The 12,317-nt window shown below is 43.6% G+C and overlaps 1 protein-coding gene across 4 annotated transcripts in view; it reads left to right on the top strand.

Moving 5' to 3' along the window:
• UBE2H (ubiquitin conjugating enzyme E2 H) overlaps positions 1–12,317 on the top strand; it is a 113,403-nt gene that overhangs the window by 94,368 nt on the left and 6,718 nt on the right. For all 4 annotated transcript variants that reach the window (XM_066262305.1, XM_066262302.1, XM_066262304.1 and 1 more), the window contains one exon: positions 6,882–7,010. In XM_066262305.1, coding sequence (XP_066118402.1) covers positions 6,882–7,010 — 129 coding nt within the window. The remainder of the gene's footprint in view (positions 1–6,881; positions 7,011–12,317) is intronic.

The following is a 12,317-nucleotide window of genomic DNA, read 5'->3' as shown; positions in this document are numbered from 1 at the left end:
AACAGCCTGGGGAAAGAGCTGTGTGAGCCACAGATCTCATTGTGCCCATTTTCTTCCTCCCTGTTCACTTACAGAAGAGTTACATGCCTTAGGAAGTGGTGGCTAGCTTGTTGATTCTCAACTTAGGAAGCCCTGGGCCCTCCTCCAGAGGAGAGGGGACAGTGAAATATAAGGGTGTTTGTACAGAATGTTTCCGGAGTAGGAGAGAGTTGTGAAGGAAAACAAGGGAAACTTGCTCTGGAGAGATAACTTGAGTGATTGTTTTAAGGAAGCCGATTACAGAGGCAGGAGTTACAGGCTAGGAGACCAGCCAGCACATGGTTGCCGTGCTCCATGGCTGGGGTGATCTATTCAGCTTGAGGGAGTTACATGGCAGGGGAAACAAGAGGAAATAGATTCATTTTATTAGGTCAAGTAGTGAATCTGGGAATCTGACTGCTATGTGGAAAAAGGAAGAAAGTCTAACCATGGTCCTTCCAGAGGTTTGGAGCCAAGGAACAGGGAACAGTTGGAGTCAGCCTCACTATTAGGAGAAAGGAATAGATTATCAGAAATACTTTTAGACATGTCAAGTTTGATAAGACCAGAAATATAAAGGACTGGTTAGAAAGAATTGGTAGTTATCAATACAGGCTTATTGTAAGATGATGAGCTTCCTGGAGTGAGAGTGTATGAAGCTAATTCTTTTATTTTTTTATTAAATTTATTGGGGGTGGCACTGGTTAACATATTTATATAGGTTTCAGTGTTCAGTTCTTCAAGATGTCTCTATACACCATATTATGTGTTCACCCCTCTCCCCTAAGATTGAAGCTAATTCTTAAAATACAGATACCACAGAATTCATACTACTGTGCAACAGCTGATGGCTTTGCAAACAAGTGTTTTTGGTATGTTGTTTGTTTGGCTTTAAAAAGGAGGAACCCAGGGCTTTGGACATCTGAGAGACAAGGGGTAAAATTGCAAAGGGGTGAGAGGTGGCAGTTGAGAAGGCTTTGATGGTTCTAGGCATCTGACTGAGAGGGTACTGTGTGATGGTTGTTTTCTGAGTTACAGCGTTTAGGGTGTTAGAAATGACAGTTATGCAAGTTAAAGTCCCTGAGATGACTGTTGGCTTGGTAACTGTGGTTCCTGGTGGGGCAGACCATGTGGAACTTGGGGCATCCACAGCGTTTTAACCTGAAGATAGCAGCTTACTGTACAAGAGGTTCCATTTTAGTTTTCAAAGGAAATAAAGGAAGAAGAAATAACTTACGGCCGCTGGTTCATAAACAGCCAAGAATAAAACATGAGCTGTGTGACTCACTCCCTCCTGGGTTTTCTCCTAGAAGCAGCACGCCATCTTTGTGTGAGTTACCTGGAGTAGGGTGGCTTTTCTTTAAGAATTGGTGTTTGTTTTTTCAGTATGACTCATTTTAATTAACATGTATTCCTTAAGGGATACAGGTAGATGAAATTTCTACTCTAAGAAGCAGGCATGGTTATATTAATATTTTAGTCTAGTCCTCTGATGCAGTGTGAAGTCTATTTTATAGTTATTTTTAGTAATACGTAATTCTTCCTATAAGGAACTGCAGTGTTACACTGCTTTTTGCAATGAAGAAATTGAGGTTCAGAGAGGAAGGGACCTGCCCATGTGTCAAAGAGCCAGTTAGTGGAAGGCCTGAGATTAGACTTGTGGTCTCCACCAGGAGAAAGTGATGGTTACTTAAAGGGTATGCAGAGGAGAGGCATGAAAGGGGTCAGGGAGGGCCGCTCAGCTCAAGCCTCTTCAGCTTAGCTGCCAAGAAAACATTTTCTTGAGCCAAAGAACCCACAAGCAAATAGTTCTCTTCTCATTTGGTTCATGGGGTGAGGAGTTGCATAGGTTAGGTAGTGTTCTTGGGCTATGCATTTCTGCTCACCCTCACACGCCGCCACCCCCACACCAGCCAATCCTGAATCAGAATCCCCGGGATATGTAGGAGACCTCAGCATGCGTATTGTGAAGAACACTCCACAGATAAACCTGATATACAAACAGCCAGGACCGAAATTCACCTATAAACCATTGCTCTTTATTGTATAGGGTAAATGATGCTGCTTTAGATGAGAGATCAGTATGATCTGAGTGTTTTTAAAAATTAAATTTGAATATAAATTAACTTATGTGCCTAAATGGAGGTATGAAGTTTGTAATATTATTAACATAAATACTAATAAGTTCTAATGGACTGCATCTTGGTAAGTGCTGATTTTAGTCCAAGGCAAAAGTAGGAGTGTTTGTTCCTTGTCAACCATATTTCTCAGGACTCTTGGGACTTCCTTGAAAAATGAAAGCAGCCAGTAATGGAACCAGTTGATTGGATGGTCAGATTGGGTGATCCATGTCTGCTTTCTCCCTTTCAGAAAGTGGAAGGTTAACATTATTTTTAAAAAAGACTTTTGAGCCTGACCAGGCAGTGGCTCAGTGGATAGATCATTGGACTGGGATGCAAAGGACCCAGGTTCGAGACCCTGAGGTCACCAGTTTGGGCTCATCTGGTTTGAGCAAGGCTCACCAGCTTGAGCCCAAGATCGCTGGCTCCAGCAAGGGGTTACTCGGTCTGCTGAAGGCCCACGGTCAAAGCACATATGAGAAAGCAATCAATGAACAACTAAGGTGTCGCAACGAAAAACTAATGATTGATGCTTCTCATCTCTCTCCGTTCCTTTCTGTCTCTATCTCTGACTCTCTCTCTGTCTCTGAAAAAAAAAAACTTTTGAAATGATAGATGTTTTTATTATTATTAACAATTCTAGGGGGAAATAGTCATTATGATGGATTTTTCCAAAGATTAGTATCTTTATTCATTTTTCATTTATAGTTTAGGTCTCTTCTGCCAACATATGTCTCTTGAGAGAAAATTCTGTGTACGTCTGTGCATTTGAGAGATAATTCTTGGGGGAGGACCCGGATAGTAGTAATCACTACCACTTTCAGGAACGGATCATTGCTTTCACATCCTGGCCTTCAGAAACTGCCATCTTTCCCCAAAACTGGTTGCATACTCTCCCTTTTCTGATCCTGTGCTACAGATATGACTCAGCTTATTTGTAAATGGATCAAAAGTATGCTAATGCAGGAAGACAGTAGACAGAGGAAGAGAGAACCAATAATTGAGGGTTCCTTTATTACCTAGGCAGAGCCTATTTCTGGGAACTTGAAAATCTTAGTGAGGAAGGGTATAAAATCTCTTTCTGGCACACAGGGAACATCTCGTGAAACGTGTGGTCTGCAGTGTTGGAGTCCTGAAGCACTTCTGAACATTACTTAAAGCGAGTAAAACCTGTGCTTTATTTTTTCCAAAGGTGGTGTGGTTGTATGTAAGGAGCACTCAGCGGCTGATCCCTGTGAACAGCATCTGTAGTAGGACGTGGCAGCACAGGCCCCACACACTGTGGGTATCTGTGAACAGCCTGGGGCCACTTCCTGTGGCTGAGCTACTTGAAAACAAGCACAGTGCCTCTGTGAAATGACAGGCAGCTCAGCCACAGGAACGCCTGCAACACTTAGGAGATCCTTGAACTTGTGAAAAAGGAAAGCTTTGAGGACGGGGTGGCATCTCTCAGGGTATACAATTTCCGTGCAGAGATGTGTACTGATCACAAAGTTAAGATGATCGGTATTCATTTTATCCCTTAGCAGAGGCAGCAGAGGCCCAGGTTTGAAACCCAGCCCCTTGTCAAGTTATTAACTTCTTTTGGCCTCAGTTTCTCCATATGCAAAGTGGAGCTAGTAATGGTGGCCTCACCTAATGGTTGCAATGGAGTTCAGTGTCTGTGTAAACGGTTGAGTCCCTGGCTTGTAGTAAGTGCTCTGTAATGTAAACTGTGCTGCTGCCATTACTGTTCCTGTGACTCCTATTAACTCTTCCCTACTCTGGACTCGAGTTTACTTTCTAAGGCTTCCACACACCTTGTTTTTCCTTCTTAACTTGCTTACCTTTTGGCGTTTTCTACTGCTGTCTTAACCCACCCACTAAGGATAAAGAGAGGAAAAGAAAAAAGTCTTCAAACTTGTCAGGTTTTATTAACTATCTCAAACATCCAAAAGTGGAAAGGACATATTTATAGGAAAATGCTTTGTTTTCTTTGACAGAGACAGAGAATCAAAGAGAGGGATAGATAGGAATAGACAGACAAGGAAGGGAGAGAAATGAGGAACATCAATTTTTTGTTGCGACACCTTAGTTGTTCATTGACTGCTTTCTCATATGTGCCTTGACCGTGGGCTTCAGCAGACCGAGTAACCCCTTGCTCGCGCCAGGGACCTTGAGTCCAAGCTGGTGAGTTTTGCTCAAACCAGATGAGCCCGTGCTCAAGCTGGCGACCTTAGGGTCTTGAACCTGAGTCCTCCGCATCCCGGTCTAATGCTCTATTCACTGTGCCACCACCTAGTCAGGCAGAAAATGCTATTTTTAAAGGTTAAAAAAAGCGCGTCATTTGAAATGTGAAAAACAAATTACAAGCCTAGTGCCTTGGCATACTTTTTGGATATTCTGTGTATGCACACTTACAGTCGTAATTGTAGAGAACATAACGTTTCATGGGTTCCTACCACCACGCGTTAGCGCATGAACATCTTTGTCCCTCAGCCTTGACAAGTAGTTTCTGGTGGTCTTGTACCATGAATAATCACTGTTGTATATGTTGCTTCCTTTCTAAAGAAACTGAGTAAAATGGCAGTGAAAATCCTGCCAATGGTAGGGGTTATCTTGGAGGATTTTTTTTCTTTTTTTGATTAGGAATGTCTGCATTTGCCTCCTGGAACATGGGGATCGTACTGTAATGAGGTTCTTTGAAAAGTCACCATTATGAAGGTGAACTGGTCTGTGTAACAGTACCACGTTTGTAACTGGGGTGGAAGGTAAACTGTGGCGTCAGCATCTCTGCATGAGCCCAGGACCATGCTCGTCTCATGGGACTCTCCGTTACGTCACTTTCCAGACCTGTGCTGTCCAGTATGGGGTCTACTAGTCACTGGTAGTTATTGAAACTAAAGAGAATGAAGTAAAATGAAAAGCCAATTCCTCACAGTCACACTAGCCATCTTTTGCGTTAGGAGCCACATGTGGCTAGGGGCAGCCATGTTGGGCAGGGCCGCTCTTGTCTAGTCTATGACTGTGCAGGTCCTTACCCGCATGGGGACAAGGAGGAGCCGCCTCCTATTGTAGAGACTCATAGGGCGGAGGTTGGCAAACTTTGGCTGCCTGGTTTTTTATATAGTTTTATTGGAACACAGCTTCACCTGTTTGTATGTTTATCACCAATAGCCGCTCCTGTGCTACAAAGCAGAGCTGTGTGCTGAGTGGTTCTGACAGACCACATGTGGCCACGAGCCCAGAGTATCCACTCTCCCTTTACTGAAACTTTGCTGACCCCTTTTATCTAGACCAGGGTCTCCTCCTCGGCACTGTCACATTCTGGTCTCTGTTGTGGAGGCTGGCTGTGCACTCTGGGAGCCGGGGCAGCACCACCTGGCCCCTTCCTCACCCAGTGTGGCAACCAAAAATTCCTCCAGACACAGCCAGACATCCTCTGGGAGCACAGTCACCCCTGGCTGTGAGACCCACTAATCTCAAGTGATGTGGCTTGACAAGACAGCCATTTCTAAAACTTAGAACAATCCATTTAAAAAGCAGAATCAGTTAAAGAGTAGTTTTTATGCTACATTAGCATTCCCTCTAGAAACAGATATGTCCCTTTCATGTGACAGGGCGACTTGAGGGGGGCAGAGAGGGAGCAGTAAGGTTCCACGGCTCACATCTGCTGACGGGGAGCAGATGGTGCAGAGGGACGGCCTCGCTGAGGCTGTGGGACATGTGATGCATGTGACAGGGTTCAAGCTGCTTGCTGAGGCGCATGAGACGGTGGTGGTCACTGTGGCCATCGTGTGCACCCAGCACCTGTGCTGAGTCTGGCAAAATGATTATTAATAAATGTAATAAATTAGTACTTAATCTGTCTTATTTATGATTTTAAGTGGGCAAGATAGGTTCTTACCCTCATTACCCAGAATTACTGAATAACTGGCTATATTTACCTTAATTAGAAGTTATGAGAATTGAAGTAAATGACAAGACCTGTACAGCGGTGTTCAGTTCTTCTACGATCTGGTGCTTGAGTACTTTCTAAAGTGGGGAGCTTCAGAGCTGGAGGAAGAGACCATGCTAAGATCTGACGCCTCATTTTGTAAGAATGTAGAGAATTGGGGCACAAGTTTTATTAATAAACAATGTATGTAGTATTTCTAAGTTAATGGTTTAGAAAATAGGCAGGATTAAAATTGGGACAATTGCATTTCAAAGTGAATGTCATTCATCCCTTTATCTGGCATTTCAAATTAAGATTTATTTTTTGTGTGTCTGTGGTAAAGACAGAGTCAGAGAAATGGACAGAGAGGGACAGACAGGAAGGGAGAGAGATGAGAAACGTCAATTCTTCGTTGCAGCTCCTTAGTTCATTGATTGCTTTCTCATATGTGCCTTGACCAGGGGCCTTCAGCAGACCGAGTGACCCCTTGCTCGAACCAGCGACCATGGGTCCAAGCTGGTGAGCCTTGCTCAAACCAGATGAGCCCACTCTCAAGCTGGCGACCTCGGGGTCTCAAACCTGGGTCCTCCTCATCCCGGTTTGATGCTCTATCCACTGTGCCACTGCCTGGTCAGGCTCAAATTAAAATTAAATTTTAATAAAATTAATTGATATTGAAAGGAATATGTAATGTATGTGACACAATGGAGCAGACTTCCATGTGGTTAAATATCTAAGAAAATAAGCGGTTTTGACTAGTGAATTCGAGTGAGTTTTAGGTGAACTTGTTTGTTCTGTGCACCATGTATTTCTGTTTGTTTTTTCAGATCTTACCAATATATTTGAGTCCTTCCTGCCCCAGTTGTTGGCCTATCCCAACCCCATAGACCCTCTCAACGGTGATGCTGCAGCCATGTACCTTCACCGACCAGAAGAATACAAGCAGAAAATTAAAGGTAAGAAGGCAAACAGTTTAACTCGGGGACAGAAGTTAAGTCTATTGGGCTTTGACCATGAATCGCCCTTCTTAGTGACTAATAATTTTTCTCAGGCCTAAAAAGACAGAGCTGCTGGCTGGAGCAGTGCTCAGGAGCCCCCGTAATGCCGAGGTCAGAGACCACCTTGAAAGGCTGGGATCCCGCAAGAAGGGAGGGAGAGAGAGACCAGAAGGAAAAAGAAAGCGGGAGGCTTCCCTAAGGGATGGTAGTAAGCGTAACCTGCCAGAAATCCCCGTGGACACGCATCCAAAAGAACTTTTGCCTTCAGTTGTAAAATGAGAAAATTGGACTTGAGAATAAATTAATTAAAAGGTATAATCTCACATGTGTTTGTAGACAGTTATCATCCTGGCCCTTCAGGAAAACAATTACCTTAGGGTGTTTGGAAAATAATTGCCAAATCCATTATTAGACTTTTAAAAAATTATATCATTTTACTTATTGAATTAAAAATAGCTGGCTTTTTTTCTTGGTCCCAAACTGATTTGCTTTTACTTTGGGAAGTTGTCATCTAGGCAGATTTCCCTTACTGCAGATGCCTGGCCCAGCGCCCTGGCGCTGCGGGATTTTTCTATTAAAACTTGAAATGCACTGTTAAGGTTAGAAGTGTGTTAGCGACAGTAGCACTAGTTTCCTCATCCTCTAGGTTAGGATTTAGGATCCTCTTTTTTTTTTTTTTTTTTTAATTTTTATACATAAATTTTCATTAATTTTAATGGGGTGACATCAATAAATCAGGGTACATATATTCAAAGAAAACATGTCCAGGTTATCTTTTCATTCACTTATGTTGCATACCCATCACCAAAAGTCAGATTGTCCTCCGTCACCCTCTATCTAGTTTTCTCCATGCCCCTCCCCCTCCCCCTCTCCCTCCTTCCCTTCCCCTCTCCCTCCTTCCCTCCCCCCCCCATAACCACCACACTCTTGTCCATGTCTCCTAGTCTCGTTTTTATGTCCCATCAATGTATGAAATCATGCAGTTCTTGGCTTTTTCTGATTTACTTATTTCACTCTGTATAATGTTATCAATATCCCATCATTTTGTTGTAGATGATCCGATGTCATCATTTCTTATGGCTGAGTAGTATTCCATGGTGTATATGTGCCACATCTTATATATATATATATATATATATATATATATATATATTTTTTTTTTTTTTTTTTTTTTTTTTTTTTTTTTACTGTGATAAAGCCTTTAAGTAAACTCTTAACTCTTGGCCAATACAGACAGCAAGAATCCATAAAAGAGTAGTGTCCTTAACATGTTCACCAAGTCCAAGTTGGCATCAACACCATTCCAAATCCCTGCGAATGCGACCCAACCCCAGTTCAGTCCGTTAGGAGCTGTTGGAAGGAACAGGAGTCCAGAAAAAGTCCATATCCAGGAAAAGTCCATATGGCACTGGAATTGTTGTCATAATTCTGTACTTTGCAGCTCACGTCCAAGTCCCAGTGACCACTGCGTCTAGCTGGTAATGATTCAGGTAGACTGGAAAAGCCATCTGCAGCATGTGTGGAGATAGAGCCTCTGTTCTCCTCTGCCTGGAGAGATGAGACCAGGGTGCTTTTCCCTAGAGCTCTGCAACTGTGGCCTGGTAAAGAGAACCTTGGGATACACTAAGCTGGGTGGCAAAGGTAGATTCACAATAGAAGTAGGCAAAAGGGGGAGAGAGAGCTCTAAATTAGGAGTAGGTCCCAGCCTGAAATATGAGTGGGGCATTGAGGTAGGAGGAATAAAGGAAACACTATATATTGAACAAAGCAGCAGAAAATAGGACTATCAACACTCACAACAGAGATCTTTGAGGGAAGAATAAAAAACCTGACTATTCAGGCAAGACATAGTTAAGTGGCCCTTGTGCAAATGAGATCAGTTTACCTGCTTCTTGGAAGAAATACCCTAGGCTTGTCCATAGTGTTGTAGATGGGGCCAACGGCCCTGGGCACCTTCAGCCTTCAGTGGCAAACCCCAACATTCTGGGCAAGGTTAGGTCATAGGTGGCTGGAGCAGGGCTGGAAGAGACTAAACCCTCTCTTAGAGGAGCAAGGGGGAAGCCTACCTTCCAGTGTCCCTTTTCCTCACAGCAGAGGCATGTAAGTCTGGCAGGCTTTAGCTCAATGACCTTCCTTTCCACTATTGAAGCAGGACCCAGATGGATTCCTATGAGACCCCTTTGGGGCATTGGAGCCTTTAAGGGCATATCCTAAAAGCTGGTAATTCACCTGATCTCTATTGGGCCTTTTCTGCCTCTAGGTACCTTAAAGGCCATGCTCAGAAGATCTCGCTGAGGGGTTTGAGGATCACCATCCCCCTATATAAACCTTTTCTGTATATCTGGAGCTATTTAGAAAAAGACAAAACAGTGTTATTAGCTAGATCAAATAAAAGAAAATAGAAGTTTGCAGGAGAAGATTTGGCATCTCCTGTTCATCAGCGTTCAAAAGAAATTTAAAATTTTTTAAGTAAAAAGCATGGTATGGTAGACCTGTAGGAGTTCTAGGATATGACTCCCCCCTTTTAAATTTTTTTTAAATTGACCTTAAAATATTTGTTGGGTACACTTTAGTAATACCTTGACTTTAACAATTGTAAGAAATACCCATAATTTGAAAGGTTTGACAAAATACAGTAAATGCTTTTGCTCCATATGCAGGAGCATTGTCAGTTTAACCAGTTTAGGAAATCCAATAATAGAAAAATGCATACAATGAGCTATAACCTGCTTAGCAGCCTCTCCTGTTCTGATAGAGGTTACTATAAATCCAGAATAGGTATCCACTGTAACGTGGACATAGGACTGTTTGCCAAATGAAGGTATATGAGTAACATCCATTTGCCAAAGTTGTCCTGGTAGGAGTCCTTGAGGGTTAACTCCAAATGAAGGGACAGATTGTAGTATAGGACACCTTGGACAGGATTTACCAAACTGCCATGCTGCTTCCTGAGAAAGTTGAAACTGTTTACATAGGGCTGCAGCGTTCTGGTGATGAATAGTATGAGACTGAATTGCTCGATCTGTCATGGTTGCTCCAAACAATTTTCTTTTGGGTAGCTTGATCAACAAGGGCATTCCCTTGTGCTACAGGGAGCATGGAGTGAGCTCAAGTATGTCCTATAAAACATGGAGCTCTATGTTGACATACAAGTCTTCGAAGAAGGAGGAACTGCTGAAATAGTTCATCAGCAGTTTAGAATCCTCTTTTCTATTAAACAGTTTACATGCTAACAGGACATAGATGTCATAAAAAGAAAATTGCAGTTGCAAAAAACATTTAAAGCGTCACACAGGTTGTAGGCTTACCAGTGTTCATCATGTTGTGCTCACTCTGCCTGCTTGAGAACTGTCCTGAGAAAAGTCGAGGTGCGTCAAGTTCCACCAAAAAGGGAAACAACTCACAGTCCATGAAAATAAGCTGGTTCATCTTAACAAATGGAAGGCATTGGGATCTACCCTGTTCCTAGCATCACTTGCTCATCTGCCTAGCAGTTCAGAACTTTAGCTTCTGTAAAGCATGGGCCTCCTCTGAGGTACATTCGCAAGAGATGGCAGTAGAAATCATCCAGGAGAGCTTGACTAGACAGGTCTTCCCTCCGAACGGTGCAGGTGGGAGACAGACAAGTATTTGGGGCTACCCGTGGGATGTGTTCCTTTTCTCGTCTTCGCTGGTCTCTGCAGAGCCTTGTTTGGTACTTTTGTTGAGGTGTAGTAGAAATAAATCTGCTCTAATTTACTTAGGTCTCAGGTGCTATGTAAATTATCTAATTTGTGCAGCTGAATGTCTACATAGCCAGATAAACATGTATTTCAGGAAAAGGGCCATCAGTTTCAACCAGATGAAATTCTATTATGGCTGTATTAAAAATTTGACAAAGGAATCACGTAACAGCGTCTGCAGCCCAGACATCTCTTCATGGAGCACATTTCTATCTTGTGTTCATTATGCTGCAGCTATTTAACTCTGGTCTTGTTTCAGTACGTACCTGCTCTATAGAACCAGTTACAAAGTGACCCCGCCTGCATTTGTACCCTGGAATGGCTAGTTCTAGCTTTCAGAAAGGTTGATGTTGGCTATCATTTTGTCTTCCTAAGTAATCTGAGGAAATCAGGCTGTCAAAGCTGAGCCCACCCCAACTTCCTACTGTACCTTTACATCTGTCCACCCCTGCAATAGGGACCAGGAGCTGTCCCGTCTTGTCCTCCCAGGTGTCTCCTTCCTCCTGGTCCCTCCTTCCCCTAGACTCTCAGAGGCCACCCCATTTCTGAAGCCTTTGTCTGCTCCTGTGGATTCCTTTAGGAGTCTTGCTATTTATTTTCTTTTCAAATTTTTTGGTTCCTTGCCTTAAACTCCTGAGGTCTAGTTTGTTTCCCATCCTATACTGAATCTGTGATCTCATTTCTTCCTAATCTTTTGGATGCTTCTTATGACCTGTTTTCATGGACCTCTCTGCAGCTTTGGTATTTTACCTCTTATATTTCTGGAAACATTTGATTCCGCTCTCAAATACAGTCACTGTCTTTAAGATTTGATCCTTTTGCCTCCTCCTCCTTCCCCCACCCTTTGGGAAAAGCCCATTTACCCCTCACTTTATTTTTTTTTTTTTTTTTGAATTTTTTTTAAATTTTATTTATTCATTAGAGAGAGAGAGAGAGAAGGGGGGAGGAGCAGGAAGCATCAACTCCCATATGTGCCTTGACCAGGCAAGCCCAGGGTTTCGAACCGGCGACCTCAGCGTTCCCAGGTTGACGCCTTATCCACTACGCCACCACAGGTCAGGCTACCCCTCACTTTAGACAGTCTCCTCCAGGTAGATGATTTCCAGGAGTATGTCTAGATGTGACCTGTCTCCAAGCTGCCCACTGGATATTTCCACGCCTGACATCACATGCGGGTCGGTATATGTACCCTTTCTTTTTTTTTTTTTGCTTTTTTTTGAAGCTGGAAATGGGGAAGTAGTCAGACAGACTCCCGCATGCGCCCGACCGGGATCCACCCGGCACACCCACCAGGGGTGACGCTCTGCCCCTCTGGGGCGTTCCTCTTTTGCAACCAGAGCCATTCTAGTGCCTGAGGCAGAGGCCATGGAACCATCCTCAGCACCAGGGCCATCTTTGCTCCAGTGGAGCCTCGGCTGCGGGAGGGGAAGAGAGAGACAGAGAGGAAGGAGAGGGGGAGGGTTGGAGAAGCAGATGGGCACTTCTCCTGTATGCCCTGGCCAGGAATCGAACCCGGGACTCCTGCACGCCAGGCCGACGCTCC

The sequence above is a fragment of the Saccopteryx bilineata genome, chromosome 2, assembly GCF_036850765.1.
Source record: "Saccopteryx bilineata isolate mSacBil1 chromosome 2, mSacBil1_pri_phased_curated, whole genome shotgun sequence".
Lineage (NCBI taxonomy): Eukaryota > Metazoa > Chordata > Mammalia > Chiroptera > Emballonuridae > Saccopteryx > Saccopteryx bilineata.
This window is presented reverse-complemented; position numbering and strand designations above follow the sequence as displayed.